This window comes from Stegostoma tigrinum, chromosome 3, assembly GCF_030684315.1.
Source record: "Stegostoma tigrinum isolate sSteTig4 chromosome 3, sSteTig4.hap1, whole genome shotgun sequence".
Lineage (NCBI taxonomy): Eukaryota > Metazoa > Chordata > Chondrichthyes > Orectolobiformes > Stegostomatidae > Stegostoma > Stegostoma tigrinum.
Genome location: NC_081356.1, coordinates 16881778 through 16900522, shown reverse-complemented (window position 1 = coordinate 16900522; position 18745 = coordinate 16881778). Strand labels below are relative to the sequence as shown.

The window sequence follows — 18745 nt, the reverse complement described above, 5'->3', positions numbered from 1 at the left end:
CTTCCTTGTGGCATGAACACAGCAACAAAATATATTTTAAAAGTTCTGTCATTTGATTGTTGTACTTTGGCCCTTCATGGACTGACATAGTTTTAAAAAGGATACAACTCTTACTAATCAGCTAAGCACACAGGCTAACCAGGCTTTGTTAAACCAATGTGAAATAAGTAACATCTTTTGAACTGAAATTACCATTTTCATCAAAAGGCACTAAAGCTAAACAGGCATGACAAAACCCTTTCTCCTATTTTGATTTTATTATGCATGATAAGTTCCAAATGTTGGAGATTAAAGACATTGTCTACAAATGGAAACAAGTTTGGATCTTGGAATGCAATAAGTGCTGTATTTCAGGAAGCTATGCTTGATAGAACAGGTGGGATGGATTTGTGACTAGGACCAGCTGGGAAAAGGGATGTCTTAGCCTCCAAGAGGGAAACTGCCCAATGACAGAACTGATTAAAAAGAAAAATCAACATGCTGTGTAATTAAAGGACAACTGGAATATTTGTTTTGTTGATGACAACAAGCTAACAGCTGTGGTTTCAAGTTAAAACCTACGCCTTAAATGAGCACTAATTACTGTAAACTGTATATTCCTTTCATTTTTTACTTATGCATTGCACATTCCTTTTTCAACTTTTGTGTCTACGTGTACATTTGACATTGTATTGTTCACTGGGTTACCAGACAATAAGATTACACTTTCTTTCATTTAAGAAAGTCTTGCAGTTGGCTCTATATTATTCACTACATTGTAATTGGTGAGAGATACAGCCTTGTGTGAAAAAGCACATGAAATCTTTATTTTGGTCAACCAAGCAGATTGTAAAGAGAGATGCCAATTCACCCCTGCTCATCTGGTTTTTCCATTATTCATATACTGATAAAAGACTTTTCAACTCTCTTTTGTGTTAACTGTCAGTTTCTTTTTTTGTTGTGAAAGTCTCAACACAGGAAAGCAATCTTTCTAAATTGAGTGAACGTTTGGCATTTGATTCTGATGAAAGCTAAAACAGTTCAATCTTTATGAAACCCAACAGTTGCAAAATACAAAAAGAACATTTCTATTGTTGGTTCTGACAGAGTGGAGTCAATTTTAGTGCTAATTGTTTGTGCATTTATGAAGAGAGTAAAGTATTTCCTCTCAGGAATCTTGGAGCAAGCTTTTCCGTGAGGGGGTGAGATTTGAAGGTAGGCTAATTTTGGACTTGCATGGAACTCTGTCCTGGTATCCTTATTATTTAACATTTACACCAGTGATCTGCCTGAAGTTTTGCAGGTTGACATATGCTGATGACACTGCATTGATCAGGAAAGAAAAAAAGACAACAATCTCTCCATCAAGCAGATAGTAAGAAATGCAGATGCTGGAGTCAGAGACAACACAGTGTGGAGTTGGAGGAAAACAGCAGGCCAGGAAGTATCAACTTTCCTGCTCCACTGATGCTGCCTGGCCTGCTGTGTTCCTCCAGCTCCACATTGGAGAGATTACACATCAACAGCAACAAAACGAAAAAGCTGGTCATTGACTTCAGGAAGCAGAGTGGAGGGCAAGTCACTGTCTGCATCAGTGGTGATGAGGTGGAGACAGTCAACAGCGTCAAGATCCTGGGAGCAATAATCACCACAATCTGTCTTTGTCCACCTACATTGATGCAATGACCAAGAAAGCATGACAACGTCTTCACTTCCTCAGGAGGCTAAGAAAATTCAGCATGTCCACAAGGACTCTTACCAATTTTTTTTGATGTACCTTGGAAAGCATCCTATCTGGGCGCATCACAGCATGGTCTTCCCAAGACTGCAAGAAACTACAAAGAGTCCTGAACACAGCCCAATCCGTCATGCAAACCTGCCTTCCAGTTATTGACTCTATATATACTTCCTACTACCTCGGGAAACCAACCAACATAACAAAGACCCTTCCCTCCCTGGTTCTGTTCTCTTCCACCCTCTTTCATTGGACAGAAGATACAGAAGTTTGAATACACGTACAAAACAGATTCAAGAGAGAGGGTGGCTGAACAAAGCAGCTTGGGAGTGCAAGTTCATAATTCCTTGAAAATGGAGTTGCAGGTAGATGGGTTGTTGACATGTTGTGGCTGTACAGGACATTTGTTGAGCCACTTTTGCAATACTGTGTGCAATTCCAGTCTCCCTGTTACAGGAAGGATGTTGTGAAACCTGAAAGAGTTCAGAAAAGATTTACAAGTATGTTGCCAGGGTTGGAGTGTTTGACCATTGTGAGAGGTCCTCTTCCCTAGGTGAGAGGGGAAAGATTTAATATGGATCTTTTTCACGCAGATGGTTGTGTATGTATGGAAATGAGCTGCCAGAGGAAGTGGTGGAGGCTGGTACAATTACAACATTTAAAAAGCATCTGGATGGGTATGTGAATAGGAAGGGTTTAGAGGGATATGGGCCAAATGCCGGCAAATGGGACTAGATTTATTTCGGATATTTGTTCGGCATGGACGAGTTGCACCAAAGGGTCTGTTTCCATGCTATACAGCTCTATGACTCTATAACAGCTTCTTCCCCGTCGATATCAGACTTTTGAATGGACCTCTCAAATGTTACTTTTGATCTTTCTCTCTGCATCTTATCTGCAGCTATATTCTGTATTCTGTACTCTATCCCACTAACCTGCTGCACTTCGCATAGTATGATCTGCCTGTACAGCACACAAAACAACACTTCTCACTGTATCTCAATGTATGTGACAACAGTAAATCAATCAATCAAGAATTTGTCCATCACTAAGGAGACCCTGAACAGTGAATTAACAGAAGATACAGACTTAATTCCATAGATGGTAGCTTTCACTATTTTAACATTCCTTCTTAATTCCCTTTGAACAAACTCAATCCTGTAAGTCTCCCATTGTGGAACTAGGGTAAATTATTGCAAAATTCCTATTTTGCAGTCATTGTACAGACATACCCTTTAAAACCTTGTGAAGAAACTAGAGTAGAGTCAACCTCATCCTAATTCAATGGACCAATGATGTGGAAAGGTGGCATCCAAACCATTTGCACCTTACAAAGTACGACTCTCTGGGATGCCTATTAAGTTTGCAATTTAAATCCATCAATATCAACTTGAAATCTACTGAGATGTACGAAATGAAGCACTATTCAGCTCATGCAGAACAATTGGAGAGCAGTCACTGTTCAAATATAGGAAATGCAATAGGCAATCACCCCAAAGCCTGACCTCACAAACTGCATATTGATACCATCTATTGTTTTGATTGTTTTGGAATACATTTTGAGTAAACGACAGAGGAAAACTCCCACACACTTTTTATTGTCCAATACTGCCATGGGACTCTTATTTTTTCCAGAAAAGCTGGCAGTTTGATTTCTCCATACGACAATAACTCAAAACATGCAGAATTGCATTTCTGAGGAAGGGTCACTGGACCTGAAATGTTAACTCTGTTTTCCCCTCCACAGATGCTGCCAGACCTAGAACCTAGAACATTACAGCACAGTACAGGCCCTTCGGCCCTCGATGTTGTGCCGACCTGTCGTACCGATCTCAAGCCCATCTAACCTACACTATTCCATGTACATCCATATGCTTGTCCAATGACGACTTAAATGTACCTAAAGTTGGTGAATCTACTACCGTTACAGGCAAAGCGTTCCATTCCCTTACTACTCTGAGTAAAGAAACTACCTCTGACATCTGTCCTATATCTTTCACCCCTCAATTTAAAGCTATGCCCCCTCGTGCTCGCGGTCACCTTGAGCTTTTCCAGCAACTTTGTTCTTGTTCCAGAATTGCACTGCATTTAGATTTAATCGTCCCTTCTAATAACTCAAGGGGTCGCAGGACAAAACTGGTAAATGGTAACTGGGTTTAATATCAGTTTTTTTCTTGAAATGTAGGGCGAAACAGATTTAGGAAAGAGCTTGTCTAATGAGTATTGAGCTTGGGGCAGAAACTTCATGGATGTAGTTTGAAAAGATCTGGTGCTGCAGCACTCAATCTTTCTGGTTGATCAATGACATAGGCTAAATTGTCTTCCCAATCGGTAATTATCCCAAGAAATACAGTCCACCTCATGTAGAAGTCCCAAGACAAGAGCTACATTTTTTAAATGGCCATTGATGGGAATACCATGTCAGAAAGTGGGAGCGGCAGACACATAAATGAATCGTCTTGCGAAGACCTTTTCAAGCACTTACTCATCCTTTTTATCTTCCAAACGTAGGCACGTTAAACCCGCGTTTGATCTGGCATATCTTTCCTCAGAGAAACGCGCCGATTTGGAAAGCCGAAGTGAGCGACAGGGGTCCCCTGCAGCTTCTTCGTCCATGGTGCAGTCGCTCCGCGGACAGCGCGGGAGAGAGAGAGAAAGAGAGCGAGCGCGCGGACGTCCGCCGGCCGTTGGAACGCGCTCTGCAGCCGGCTGCAGGTTCCCAGGGGCGGGCACGCGCTCCGGAACCGCACGCGAGTAGAACGTCCCCGGGAAGAGCACGCGCTTCATCAGCGCCGCCAGCGAGGAAAAAAGAAGCAAAGGCGGCAGCAGCAGCAGCACCACCAACAACAATAACAAGAAGCGGCCGAGGCCTTTCGCTGCACCCGTGCAGGTTGGCGGCGTGAACTCCCAATCCTTTTCCTTTTACACCCTTCCCACCATCCCGAAGAGGCCATGACTCGCGAGTATAAAGCCGGGGAGTTGATTTTCGCCAAGATGAAGGGTTACCCTCACTGGCCCGCCAGGGTGAGTGGTGCATGCATGCATGTGGGATGCAGACGAAATGCAAGTCCTGGGCGGCCTGTGTGTTTGTCATTGTAGCATTGCACTGTTCAAAACCAATTTTTTTTTGCAAAAGAAATAAAAGCCGAATGGTCGGGTTTATAAACCAGTCTTTTGTATGAGCTGTCTGATGCATGGTCAAAAACAAACCTTTCCGGGGAAAAGAAAGAACAAGTGACTATTTGGGAGAGTTGAAGACTTTTTAAAGACTGTTTTACAGTGCATGTATCTTACTCAGCCCAGTAACACGCTTGTAGAATGTCACGGTACAAGGAGGGAGGCGGGGTGCTAGAATACGTGAAAATCTCGGTTGGCACGTGGAGTCCAGCGAACTTGCTGTACTACAGGTTTAAAAATTAAATGTTGAAATTGTTGTTTTCATTTGCTTAAACCAGAGGTCACTTGTGTATCCCAAGAAATTTAGAAGACACTGCAAAAGCAATATTACTTATTAATCTAATAAACCATTCTTTGTCTAACGTTCCTTTTGTATACTTCCTGTACGCTGTTACTTTAGAACATCGAGGTTACTGTATCCGTCTTTTGATTCATCTTTTCTTGCCCCACTTGTATTAAGATAATCAGTGCTGTTTCTGTGAAATATGTTACATTTGTGGTACTACAGCTGGTGTGCAACATAATCATACAGCACGGAAAGAGACACTTCGGTCCAACCAGTTCATGCCGACCATAATCCCAAACTAAACCAGTCCCGTTTGCCTCCACTTGGCCCGTATCCCTCCAAACAGTCCTTATCCATGCTCTTGTCCAGTTATTTTTTAAACATTATGATGCATCCACTACTTCCTCTGGAAATTCATTCCACACACCATGAGTAAGTGTGTGTAAAAAAAAAGTTGCCACTTTTTAAAAATCTTTCTCCTCTTACGTTAAAAATATGCTCCTGGTCTTGAAATTCCCCCACTCTAGGGGAAAAGACACTTGCCATTCACCTTATCTGTATCCCTCATGATTTTATACATTTCTGTAAGGTCATCCTGCAACCTCCTACATTAGAGTGGAAAATGTCCCAGCCTCTCCTTGTAACTCAAACTCTCCATTCCTGCAACATCCTAGTAAAGTCTTTTCTAAACCCTGTTCAGTTTAATAGTATACTTCCTACCACAGGGCAACGAGAACTGGACACAGTAGTGTTGTTTTGATTCCACACAAAAATATTTGGCAGGTGGCATCACATACAAAAGTACTGGTAAATAATCCCTAATGATGGATTGTACTGGACCAGGGAGCACAGATGTACTGCAGTGTAACATATTAGGAATTGAGGAAACAAGGGGAGATCAAATATTATGGGTTCATTAAGTAATTTTTACAGTATTGATTGAAAAGATTAGGATGTACTCGAGGTGAAATCTTTCAGTGGGCAGATGTGAGAATTTTCAGTTGCATTCCGTAATCCCGAAAATGATGACTTCTGTTGTGCATTTCCAATAGTAACATTACTTCACCACGTACTATTTACTGTGTAATCTTACTGGACCAAAGTATACTGAATTAGAGGACTTGCTGATCACTGCAGACTTTAGAAATTGTGTACTAACTTTACAGACTTAGTAAAGTCCCAGAGACATGTCCTCCTGCAAAAAAATACTCTAAATGCGCCCTGGTTTATTCTGCTACTGCCCCTGGATTTGCTGGGTTTAAAAAATATTTGAGAGTAATGATTCTGTTCTTGCCCATGAAGAACCATCAGTGCTGCCTAACTGCACCAGCGTAACAATTGTTACATCAGGTTGAGCTACTGAGAATGCAAGAGTTTGTAATTCACTACCAAGAGGTCTGACTATATTATGTACCTTTTTATTTCAGTTATTTTTATTTATACTGCATGTTGGTAAGTTTAACTGAGTTTGGTTATCTCATGATATGACCCTTAAAACCAGTAAACATAAGAAACTAACATTGTATGAGCTTGGATTTGCTTTGAATTATGACCTCAGGTGGAATGCAGCTACTACGCCCACATTTTGATGATGCCTCCTAAACTTGAGGCATCCACCATCTAAAAAGGTAAGGGCAGTGTTTGCTTGGTATACCATCATCTCAAGGCCACATCTTCTAAGCTTGGACATGCATTGCCATTCCTTCATGGCCACTAGGTGAAACACCTGGAACTCCCTACCTTTGTTACATGTATTATACCAGTTCAAGACTGAGGCCCAACAATACCTTCCTAATTGCAACTAAGGATTGACAATAAACAATGACCTTGTTGGTTTGTACATTTCCTGGAAAAAAAGTCTTTCTTTTCTTGTTTTACTCATTTTGGACTTTGACCTTACAGCAAAAATGGAATACTTCTCTCTGGCACCACTTGATAGCCTTCTGTTCTGTTTTGCTAAATTAACAGTTACAGTACTTCTTTTGTGCCATTTACTTCTTGGAGGTTAATAGCATTGAGCTCAGGAGCTTTTGAGTATTGATTTGCGGGGGAACTTATTCCATAAACGTCCAGTTGGAATTGGGACTGAAAAACTCATGATCAGTTCAGAAATATCTGATCTGTATACTCTTGAATAGATATTTTGTTTCTTTTCCTTTAAGTGCTCATGGATAAAGCACTTTTTGAGTTGCATCAAACTTTCAAGTAACAGTTCGTGATAAAATGATGTGATGTTTAAGGAAAATGCCTTTTGTTTCTTCAGATTGATGATTTTGCTGATGGAGCAGTAAAGTCTTCAACAAATAAATATCCCATTTTCTTCTTTGGAACTCATGAGACGTAAGTAGTGACTTTTGAAGTTCTTTATAGAAATGGTTTTGAAATTTTTGCTGTTCAGGGCAGAATTCACAGCAACATATGGATTTAAGAGGGAAATGAATCACGTTGTATCCCACATGGATGTATCTTTATTGTTAGGCTTGGTGTTTTCCAAAACCAAATGCTTCATTTCAACCTTTGCTCAAGTAACAGCATTATGATAACACGAGATTTAAGTACATAACTGAGGATGATACTTCACCTGTTTGTGCTGTCTCTCAGTTGAGACATCAGACTGAAGTTCTCTCTGACCCTTCGTGCGAACTTGTTGATATTATGAAAGATGCTAATATAAATGTAGGTTCTTTATCTGTTTTTCTCCAAGATAGATCATTTTTACACATGCTGCTCTGTCCCCTGAGTAACTTTGTTTAGTTTGTTAAAGTCTTAGTGGAAGTATTTATTACTGAATAGTTAATGAGATCGAGGTCGGTTGGCTCGCCGAGCTGGTTTGTTGTTCCGCAGACGTTTCGTTACCGTGCTGGGTAACAATCTCAGTGCAGCCTCTGATGAAGCGTTGGTGTATTTTTCCACCTGATTTTTAAACTGGTTTAAAAACCGGGCAGGAAAACACACCGACACTTCATCAGAGGCTGCACTGAGATTGTTACCCAGCACGGTAACGAAACGTCTGCGGAACAACAAACCAGCTCGGCGAGCCAACCAACCTCAACAGCCAGAACCCGAGCTACAAATCTACTCCAAAACCTTAGTCAATGAGATTTTTCTGCTAATGGTCATATTGGAAGTTGTTGTAACATTTAATAAAAGTTAGCCAAGACTATTGTGAGAAACACTTGTACTCCAATTCCAAATGAGGTGGTAAAGAAAGAAAGATTTAAAACATTAATATAGTGCATTTCAGACATCACAATTTCTTTACAGCTAACAAAATACTGTTAAGCTGTGTTACTGTCAGGAAACTGGCTCAACTAATGTAAGAATGATCAGGAAAGGTAATGGTTAAGGTGGTAGAAACCCCATGGTATTCTTTGAATAGCAGTGCTGGATCTTTCATGCTCACCTGAGAGGGCCACATGACCTTGAATTAATGCATTGTCCAAAAGAGAATGCAATTTCAGTCGTCAGGAGCTTGAACAAACCACTTCCTGATTCTGAAGTGAGAATGCTACTGCTGAGTCACTGGTGACTCCTAACTATCTTTTAAAACAAGAATAGTCATAGGATGCGTATGTGGGAATGTACTACTTGCGTACAATTCTGGAACATTTATGAATTTCTTGTTGTGCAGCTTTATATCCGTATAAAGCTAGTTTGCAGTTACAGAACTGTGGCTCAGTGCTTGAACCATGGGTACTTGTAGAAGGATGTGTCTCTGACCTAAAGATTGTTGAAACTAAGCATGCTTAACTTTTCAAAATCTTTTCAGTGCCTATTTGGGCCCACGAGACATATATCCATATGAAGAAAACAAGGAAAAATATGGGAAGCCCAACAAGAGAAAAGGTTTCAACGAGGGACTGTGGGAAGTTGAAAATAACCCAACGGTTAAATTTCTTGGTCAACAAGTGAGTTTTAGCAATTGTTATAAAATATAAAAGCAAGTAATAGATATTCCATTTGAGTTGTATAAGAAAATTCAGAATGATTGGCCAACTCAGTCTGTCAAAGGAACAAGGAGTTGACCTGATGTTTTCCCTACTGACCTTTTGCCCTCTCACTTAACAAAAACCCATCTGCCTCTGCCTTAAGTATAGTCAAAGACTGGTTCTAGCCTTTTCTTAGGAAGAGAGTTCCAAAGACTTGGGACTCTTTGAGAGGGGGGGAAAAAAACTTGTCTCATCTATTTTAAAAGGGTATCCCATCTTTGAAGCAGCCCCACCACCATGACCACCTATCCCACCTCCAGATCTTTGCATAAGAGTAAACGTCCTCTCCACATCTGCCATGTTAAGACCCCTGATGATCTTGCGCTTCAGTCAAGCTCCTCCCTTTCTAAACTCCAGCAAGAACTACTCTGTCCCGCTGGTTCTCATAAGATGCCCTGCCAGTTCCAGATGCTAGTCTAGCAGATGTTCGCTGAATTGCTTCCTTTGCATTTACATTCTTCCGTTAACAAGGGGATCAGTTCTGTACATGACTTCACATGTGGTCTCTCACCAATGCCCTCTATTATTGAAGCATGGTCTTCTTATTTTTGTACTCGCTTCCCGTTGTAGCAATTGATAGTATTCTGTTTGCTTTCATAATGACTTGCTGTACCTGCATATTGCCTTTTGTAATTCCTGCAATAAGACATGCAGGTCTTTTACATCTCAACTCTGCAATCTCTCTCCATTTAGGTAAGTTTCTTTTATTCTTCCTGCCAAAATGGACAAGCTCGCCTTTTCCTATATTATGCACAACTTACAAGATAATTTTGCACACACTCAAAAATCTACTGTTTTTTGTTTGTAGCCTCCTTGTATCTTATATCATCAGAAAATTTGGCAACTATGCCGTTGGAGCCTTCATCCAAGTCATTTGTATAAGTAATAAACAGCTGAGGTCCCAGCACTGATCCTTGTGGCATACCACTTGTTAAATCTTCCCGGCCAGAAAAAGACTAATTTGTGTTGACTGTTTGCTTCATGTTTGCCAGCGAATCTTCTGTCTGTGCCAGTATGCCAGCCTTACTCTCTGAGCTTTTACTTATTACAATAAATTTAAATGAGGCAATTTGTTAAGGGCTTTTGGGAAACTTAAGTACAATACATTCACCTGTTCCCCATTATTCACGACAGTTAACTTCCTTAAAGAGCTCCAGTAGATTGGTTAAACATTTCATAAAACCATATTGACTTTGTCAAATTGTCTGAAATTGTGTAAGTGCCAGACCATGTAGGAGAAAAGGTATGCTATTCAGCCCCACTGAGTCTGATCACAATTGAGTGAGAGCAATGACTGATTAGAAAATCCTAAACTCCACTTGCCTGTCTTCCCCAAAACTCTTGATTCCCTTACTAATTAAAATTGTTACCTCAGCCTTCAATATTTTAATGACCCAGCCTCCACAACTTCTGAAGTAAAGAATTTCACAGATTCACTGCCAACTGAGAGAACGAATTACTCATCGTCTTTCTCTTAACTGGATGACTTTTTCTTCCGAGATTATCTGCTCTGGTTCTAGACTGTCCCACGTGGAGCAACAACCTCTCTGCCTATGTCAAGACCCCAAAGAATGTAGTGTGTTTCTGTAAGGTCGTCTCTTGTTCTTCTAAACTCCACTGAATGTACACTCAAACGCCAGTGAATACGGGCCAGTGTTCACATAAGACAACCCCTTATATCTGGGATCAACCCAGTAAACCACCTCTGGACTGTTTCCAGTGCCAGTCTAGCTTTGCTTAGGGACCAAAACTGTTCACTATTCCAGGTGTGATCTAACTACTGTTTTGTATTGTTTTGCCAGGACTTTATTTCAAAGGAAATGGAGTACAAAAATAATAAAGGCTAATATTCAGTTTGCCTTCTTTATTACCTGCTGAACTGGAATACTACCTTTGTATGACTCATGCATGAGGACTCCCAAATATTTCAGACTGCAGAAAGCTGAAGCATATTCACCATTTAAGTAATGTTTAACTCCTCTGTTGCTTCTGCTAAAGTGCACATCCTCACATTATATTTCATATGTCAAATTTTTGTTCACTTGCTTAGTCTTTCTATATCCGTCTGAAGCCTTCCCATCTATTTTTGCGCCATCCTATAACTTCTAATATTTTCCCTGTGAAATAAGTTAACTGGCCTGTTGTGTCCTGCTTTGTGCACGCCTTACATTTTGAATAAACTTGTTAGCTTCACTATCCTCTGATCTAATGGCAGCTTCCCTGAATCTCGGGTGTTTTGGATAATTAAAACTCATGACATCAACTACCTCACTTGCTATGTTTTTTAAGACCCTAGGATGAAATTCATCAATACTTGTCAGTCTGAAGTGCAAACATTTTATTTAGGACCAATTCTCTGGTGGCAAGAATTTTCCTGAGCTCCTCCGCCCCATTTCCAAATTTACTGCTATTTCTAGGATGTTCTTTGTATCCTGTACAGTGAAACCTAATGCAACATGAATGTTCCATGCTTCTGCTAGTCTCTTATTTTCTGTTACTATTTCTCCAGACTCACTTTTTATGATTAGTACTCACTTTATAAATAATTTAAAAAGTGTTAACGCTCACTATCTGTTTTTCTATTTTTAACTAGCTTTGTCGTACCGTTTATTTCTTCCTTATTAATCTTTGTCATTCCTTGCTGATTTTATTATTCTGTCAAATCTTTTTGTTTGCCATGCACCCTTTGTGCAATTACAGCAAATTTTGTTTTGTTTTGACTGGCACCTTACGACCAGCACTCTCTAAACTGGCAAATATTATACATATTAAGTACTGTATTTAAATGGATCGTGCAGTTCAGTTTCTGGCCAGTGATAACACCTAGGATGTTGCAAAGTATTATTCTGTCTAACTATAATAGCTTTTTAATTTCTTTACCTCAGTAGAAATAAACTTGTTCAATTGATTGGCCACACAAAATATCAACAGTCGATTCAGTTTCGAGTCAGTTTCCCCTCAAATACTGCAATCTGCCACAATGTCCTAGTGGTCAGTTAAGGGTGCAAGTGAGAAGGCCTTCACTAGGGAATTTTATTTAAGGCAAAAATTGCATTATTATTTGTGATTTATGCTATAAATAAAGTAAAACAGTGATGTTTATACCCCCTGCATTACATTTCTATTATTGAGTGTATATTTTTACATTTATTATGTGGACTTGTTGATTATTTGATCAACTGGCACACTATTGGTCCCCTGGTTAATAAAAAAAAATTCTGTATGTACTTTTTCTTGAAATTCGATACTATTTTAACCTTCTTGGTTGACCGTGGAATGTGGGTTATTCCCTTAGAATTTTTCTTCTCATCTGTTCTGCGTATTCTAAATTATTCCTTTAAGTATTCGATGTTGCTTTTTTTTAACCTCTTCCTTAATCTAATTTGCCAGTTCACTTCAGCCAACTTGGCTTTCAGGTCAGGAGTGGGGATGTTCTTCTATGATTATGCAATGCCCAGTAACACATGTGATTCATCAGATACTGAAGCAGCCCATGTACAAATGCTGAAAGACCTGGACAATATCCAGGTTTGGGAAGAAAATGGCAAGTAATGCTCGCACTGTTTAAATGCCAGGCAATGGCCATCTCCAACAAGACAGAATCTAACCATTTTCCCTTGACATTCAGTGGCATTGCATTATTGAAATTGCCACTATCAATATCCTAGAGGTTACCATTGACTGGAAACTGGACTGGACCAGATATTTAAATAAAATGGCTGCAAGACCCTGTTAAATGTTAGGAATCCTGCAGTGGGTCTTCCCCAACGCTGGTCTGTCATCTACAAGATGTAGGACAGGAGTGTAATAGAATGTTCCCTACTTGTTTCAATGAGTGCAGCACCAGCAACTGAAGAAGCTTGACACCATCCAGGACAAAGTAGCCGGCTTGATTGGCACCACATCCCAATGTTCAGTCGTAGCAGTGTACACCATCTATAAGATGCAGTGCAAAAATTCAACAAGTGTAGGTGGTTTGCGTTCTCAGGTATGTTCTCTTCTGAGCCGCTCACCATTCTGACTTGGAAATGTATCACTGTTCCTTCAGTGTTGTCGAGTCAAAGTCCTGGAATTCCCCTTCTAATGGCTTAATAGGTCTGCAGTACCTACATGTACTGCACAAGTCAAGAAGATAGCACCCTGTCATCACCTCAAGGACAACTAGGGATGTGCAATAACTGCTGGACCAGGCAGCAGTGCCCACATTAAGTGAATTGGGTTCTCTTTTTATGTTGGCTGCCAGGCTGTTGCTATACTCTTGCCTTTCTTTCCTGCTGTTTTCTTTTTTCACCTTCTGTATTCAGCTTATATTATTGTGTCCTTACTTATTATCAAACAACTGATATCTTTATCTTACATCTTTTCTTCCTACTTCATCATCTTATTTCTATTCTGTCATCATCTAAGGACCTTTCTCTCCTGGCTTCGCACCTTATCAGAATGGACCTAACTGTGTCCACGGCAATCTGTTTTACCATCACAGTTTCCCCACTGACAGTCTTTGATTTCAGTTTATCCAGGTCAGATCCATTTACAGTCCACTGAAATTGGCTTGCCTCCAAGTAAGTGTTTTAACTCTGGAATCCTCATTCTACTTTTCTGTTGTCAACCTGCATACCAGAGCCAAAATGACTACTTCCTCTTTCAGCCTGAAAAGTACTAGACAAGAATACTTTTCAGTATGGTCTTCAGAACTCCTCTACCTCTGTGTTTTACCTTATTTATTCTCATACAAACTGGAATAATTTAATCCCCATTATCTCTCTCTATAAGTATCACGATAAATTTCCTCTTTTTTTCTTTCCCATTACCTTTGGCTTATCAAATACACCCAGGACTATAAAGATATCTCTGTTGTTTCTTATGTCTAACCAAATAGGTTTATCAGTAATCTGTCAAGGACATTTGTCTCATGAGCCAAAATATTTTTCTTCATACTGCCACACGTTTTCCTCCTTGGATATCTTGCGTCCATAAAACGGGTGGGCAGTTTGGTGGTACAGTGGTGACCGCTGCAGCCTCACAGCTCCAGAGATCCAGGTTCAGTCTCAGCCTTGGGCGACTGTGTGAAGTTTCCATGTTCTCCCTGTGTGTGCTGGGTGCTCCAGTTACACAGCCCAAAGACTTGGAGATTAGGTGGATGACCGTGCTAAAATTGACCTGTAGCATCCAGGAGTGTGTAGGCTAGGTGGACCAGCCATGGTTAATGCAGTTACAAGGTTAGGATGGATGAGTAGGCCTGGGTGGGATGCTGTTCAAAGATTGATGCAGAGTTGATGGGCCGAATGGCCTCTACGTCTGCACCATCGTCCAAATGGCATTTGTAAGGATTCTGTGAAAATGTTTACCACCAGAGGAAGCTTTAAGTGGATTGTCTGCATCAGATCTTTGCAAGAGCAGTTCACCTAGTGGCAGTTCGCTTAGTTTTCCTCATACTTTTGCAATTTCTTTTATTTTCAGATATTGTCCCGTTCTCTCTTGAAGTCCTTGTTTGAAAGTGACTCTACCACCCTCTCAAGCATTGCATTCTAGATCTTAACAACTCAACTGCATAAGAATATTTCTCCTTTAAGTCATTGTTGCTTCGTTTCTTAAATCTGTGCCCTCTGGTTTTTGACTGTCCTCTGGTGGGATTAGTTTCTCCCTTTCTAATTGTCTAGAGCTGTCAAAATTTTGAACATTTCTGTGAGGTCTCCTTTTCATAGCAAATCAGCTCCAGGTAGTTGAAGTTTCTGTTGCTTGAAACACCCTTCTAAATCTTTTGCAGCTAACTCTGTAATGCCTTTGTATCCTTCCTAAAGTGCAGCAACCAAAACCAAATGCAGTATTCCAGTTGAGGCTGAATCAGTGTTCAGGTTCCTCGAAACCGTGTTGCATTCTTTTCTCTATGCCCCATTTCATTAAGCCCTGGACCTTGTGTACTTTATGAAATAACTCACCTTAGTATCTTCAATGATGTTTGCTCATTCACCCCTTTGCTCCTTCAGCTCCTTTAGAATTGTACCCTTTATTATATATTGCTTCTTCTCTTGCTTTTGGTCATCTGCAAATTTAAAAATTGTGCCTTATACCCTAAGTTACGTTATTAATGTATATCAAAAAAAGCTGGTGTGCTACCTTTGAACCCTGGGAAAATCTTTCCTAATGTCCAACAAAGCAACTATTCTAAAGTTTTTGAGATGACTTGTAGCTCAGGTTGTGGATGGGGTTGTTGATTTGTTCGCCGAGGTGGTTGGTTGGATTGCGGACATTTCATCACCGTACTAGGTAACATCAATGAGCCTGTTATGAAGCGCTGTTGGTTTGTCCCGCTTGTTATTCACGTGGTCCGGTTACATGTGATTGGCTTCACTTCCGGTTCTGCTTTTTGTAGTGGTTGGTATATTGGGTCTATTTCCACATCTTTGTTGATGGAGTTCTGGGTTGACTCTCAGCATCTCAGACCAACAATGCTTTATCAGAGGTGCACTGACGATGTTACCTGGTATGGTGACGAAAAGTCTGCAAATCTACCTCCCAGCTCGGCAAACAAACCAACAATCCTGCCGACCTCTCTCGCTGTCTCTCAACCAGTTCCATAACCTTACTGCTTTCCCATTTTATTTCATGGGCTCTTAACTTTGTTGATGAGACTCTTATTGAAAGCATTTTGGAGGTCTGTATAATCTATGTGAACTGTACATCCAGGAACATTTACTAATCAGACTTGCCCTTTTCTTGAAACAGGTCTTCATTATCATTATAACATCATTTCCATTGCCTATTTGTAACTGCCAACCTTATCTGCTGTGTTTGTGCATTTGTGTACGTGTGATGCAAGCTGAATTAAATCTTATTATATTCCCTTAATTTCTTTCTCTTACCTTCCATAATACTTTGCAACTGTGCTAAATTGTAGTTAAGAATTAATGAACCATTGAGCCTGACTTCTGTACTGGAGTAATTTAAATTACTATCTTGAAAATTAAATGCAAAGGCAGCAGCAGGTGTGATAGAATAGAATTAATTTATTGTCGGTTGAGTAATACCTGACTTCAAAGCCTACATTACCTTCAATTGCGCAAGTGTATAGGTACGTATAATGGATACATTCTGAGCAATAATCTAGTATTTTTGTGTATTAAGCTTGGGTAAATATATTTACCTGCAATGTGACTTATATTAAAATGTATAAAAATTATTTATCCCTTCACCATATTCTTGTTCTTTTAAGCATGCTTCCTCTTGTAAAATGTCAAGCACTTTCTCCCAAATGGCTGATCTTAATGTGAGCTTGGACAGGTAGCTTACTGGTTTATCTCCCCACCCCACTGTCTCCTTCCTTAAACACACACACACACACACACACACACACACACACACACACACACACACACACACACACACACACACACACACACACACACACACACACACACACACACACACCCCCCAAAATGCTGTTTTTCTTTGTTAACACAGCACATTGAAATTAAAACTTTACATTCGTCTTCATCTTTGAGAATCTGTTCATTGACAGGGGTCCAACATCGGTGCACAATTCAGCAGCATCTGTCAATGCCTACTAGTAAATAACATTCAATGGCATGAGGTAGGTGGTGATTGAAACTGTTCTGCAATGTGCATTAACCATTTACAATATTTGGATATCATAGGGTTCTAATAAACGAGCTCGCAAGTTGTCAACTGATAAAGATGCTGAAGAGGGGAAGGAAACAGGTGTATCAAATCTGGGTAAAGAGGAGTCTGATGCTGCAAGTTCACCAGAGTTTGACAAGCATAGCGATGATGTAAGTAATATGTAATCTTCACATGATCATTCTATGCAACAGCCTTACTTACTAACATGAATGAAAGAAACCAGTAAATGTTTAGGTTTCTGTTTTTTTGCTACCTTTCGCCTGGTTAACGCATACTCTCAGCTGTATTTCTATACATGCATCACAGACCTAGCCCACTGTAATCTTCAATGTTTTCACTTCTAGCATCCATCCGAATGCTTTGGTTTATATCATGCTTTTAATATAATTAAGCATTCCAAGGTCCTTCAAGGAGTATTATCAGACAAAATTGACCCCAAGCCAAATAAGATTTTCAGAAGTAGGGAGTGTCAATAGGAAAAAGGTCATGGAAGCATATTCATTGTATGACCAATATTACTTAGTACTTTGAAAGGATGGAGAAAACATAGTACCATAGGATAATACAGCATAGAGGACTTAATACTGCTGCCTTGTCGAGCTGCAAATATTTCCCCTTGAACAATTTATTCAATTTAACCTTGAACATTACTATTGAATCTGTCTTAACCACCCTTGCCGTTCTTACAGGCCTCTCAAGTCACTTATTGCTGACAACTGTAAATCTGTGCCCTGTAGTTACTTACCTTTTGTACTATTTCAAACAATTTATTTACTCTTTGCAAAGTCTCAATTAAATTTTTCCTCCATTTCTGGCTTCAGGGAGCAACCCCAGGTTTAGTTTCACCTTGTGACTGAAGTTATGAATCTTCAATAATATTCTGGTAAACTTCTCCAACATCTCAATAAATTATTAACATTTTCCTATTCTGTACTAACCAGAATTGGATAGAGTAAACCAGCTGGGACCCAACCTATCATCTTTGGAGATGTGGCATAATTTATTTGCTTTTGTCATTTTAAATCGATATATTATAAAGTGAAGAATCCTACTGATTTCTTTCTAATAGCTTTCTCAACTTGTCCTCCCACAGCCAAACATTTTGGGTGACTATACTTGCAGATAGATTTCCCTGCATGATCCTCATAATCATAGTATTTTCTTAGTGTTGCCTCACTCATTTTTTCTGCCAAAATTGGATAACTTAAAAAAAAGATTTGCATTTGTTATATTTTCAAAAATCTTGCATAGTGTCAATTACTTGAGATGCGTTGATTGTTAAGACAAAAATGCAATTGTTAACTGTGATCTCACCAGGCTGTAGAACGTATGGTGATGCCTGTCAGATTTTATTTTCAGAAAGACATTTGCTAGCTTGTTGAATTCCTCTAATTCTGCTTCTGTGAGAGTACACATTCCCCAAATGTCACCACATGTATAGAAGCCAATATTACTTCATTACTTAAATGCCTAATAAATGAGTTAGTGACCTTTTGAAAAGCAAAAATCATCCTAGAGAAAACCTCAAGGAACCTGTTGTGTACAGGTCTGAATAGTGAATGCTTGTTTGAGTGCAATAGACTTCACCCACTGAATGATGGCCTGAAGAATTGGTGGTCAAGTAGAGTGGAATGTCCTCTCAGATAGATCTGGTTTATCTCCCCACCCCCACCCCCCGCAAAAATGCTGTTTTTCTGATTTTCCAATAGTCTTTGTAGTAATGTAGCTCATATTACGATATGTAGTTGCAGAAATGCAATAAACCAAATCTTGTTTACTCTCAAAGATTCCTCTTGTTAGGCTAGAAATTAGCTACACTCTCACAGTCGAGATCTTGCAAGGCAAAAGTACTTTAGAAGACGTGAATGGCAGCATACACATGAACCCTCAGTGGAGGAATCATTTTGCTGCCTGCTTGACACTATTATTGTATCAAAT

The 18745-nt window shown here is 39.8% G+C and overlaps 1 protein-coding gene across 1 annotated transcript in view; it reads left to right on the top strand.

Moving 5' to 3' along the window:
* The first annotated feature begins 4377 nt into the window (after positions 1-4377).
* psip1a (PC4 and SFRS1 interacting protein 1a) overlaps positions 4378-18745 on the top strand; it is a 31609-nt gene continuing 17241 nt past the window's right edge. Inside the window, exons 1-4 of the mRNA XM_048527576.2 lie at positions 4378-4738; positions 7441-7517; positions 8947-9085; positions 16822-16956. Of these exons, the coding sequence (XP_048383533.1) occupies positions 4667-4738; positions 7441-7517; positions 8947-9085; positions 16822-16956 (423 nt within the window). The 5' untranslated portion in view covers positions 4378-4666. The remainder of the gene's footprint in view (positions 4739-7440; positions 7518-8946; positions 9086-16821; positions 16957-18745) is intronic.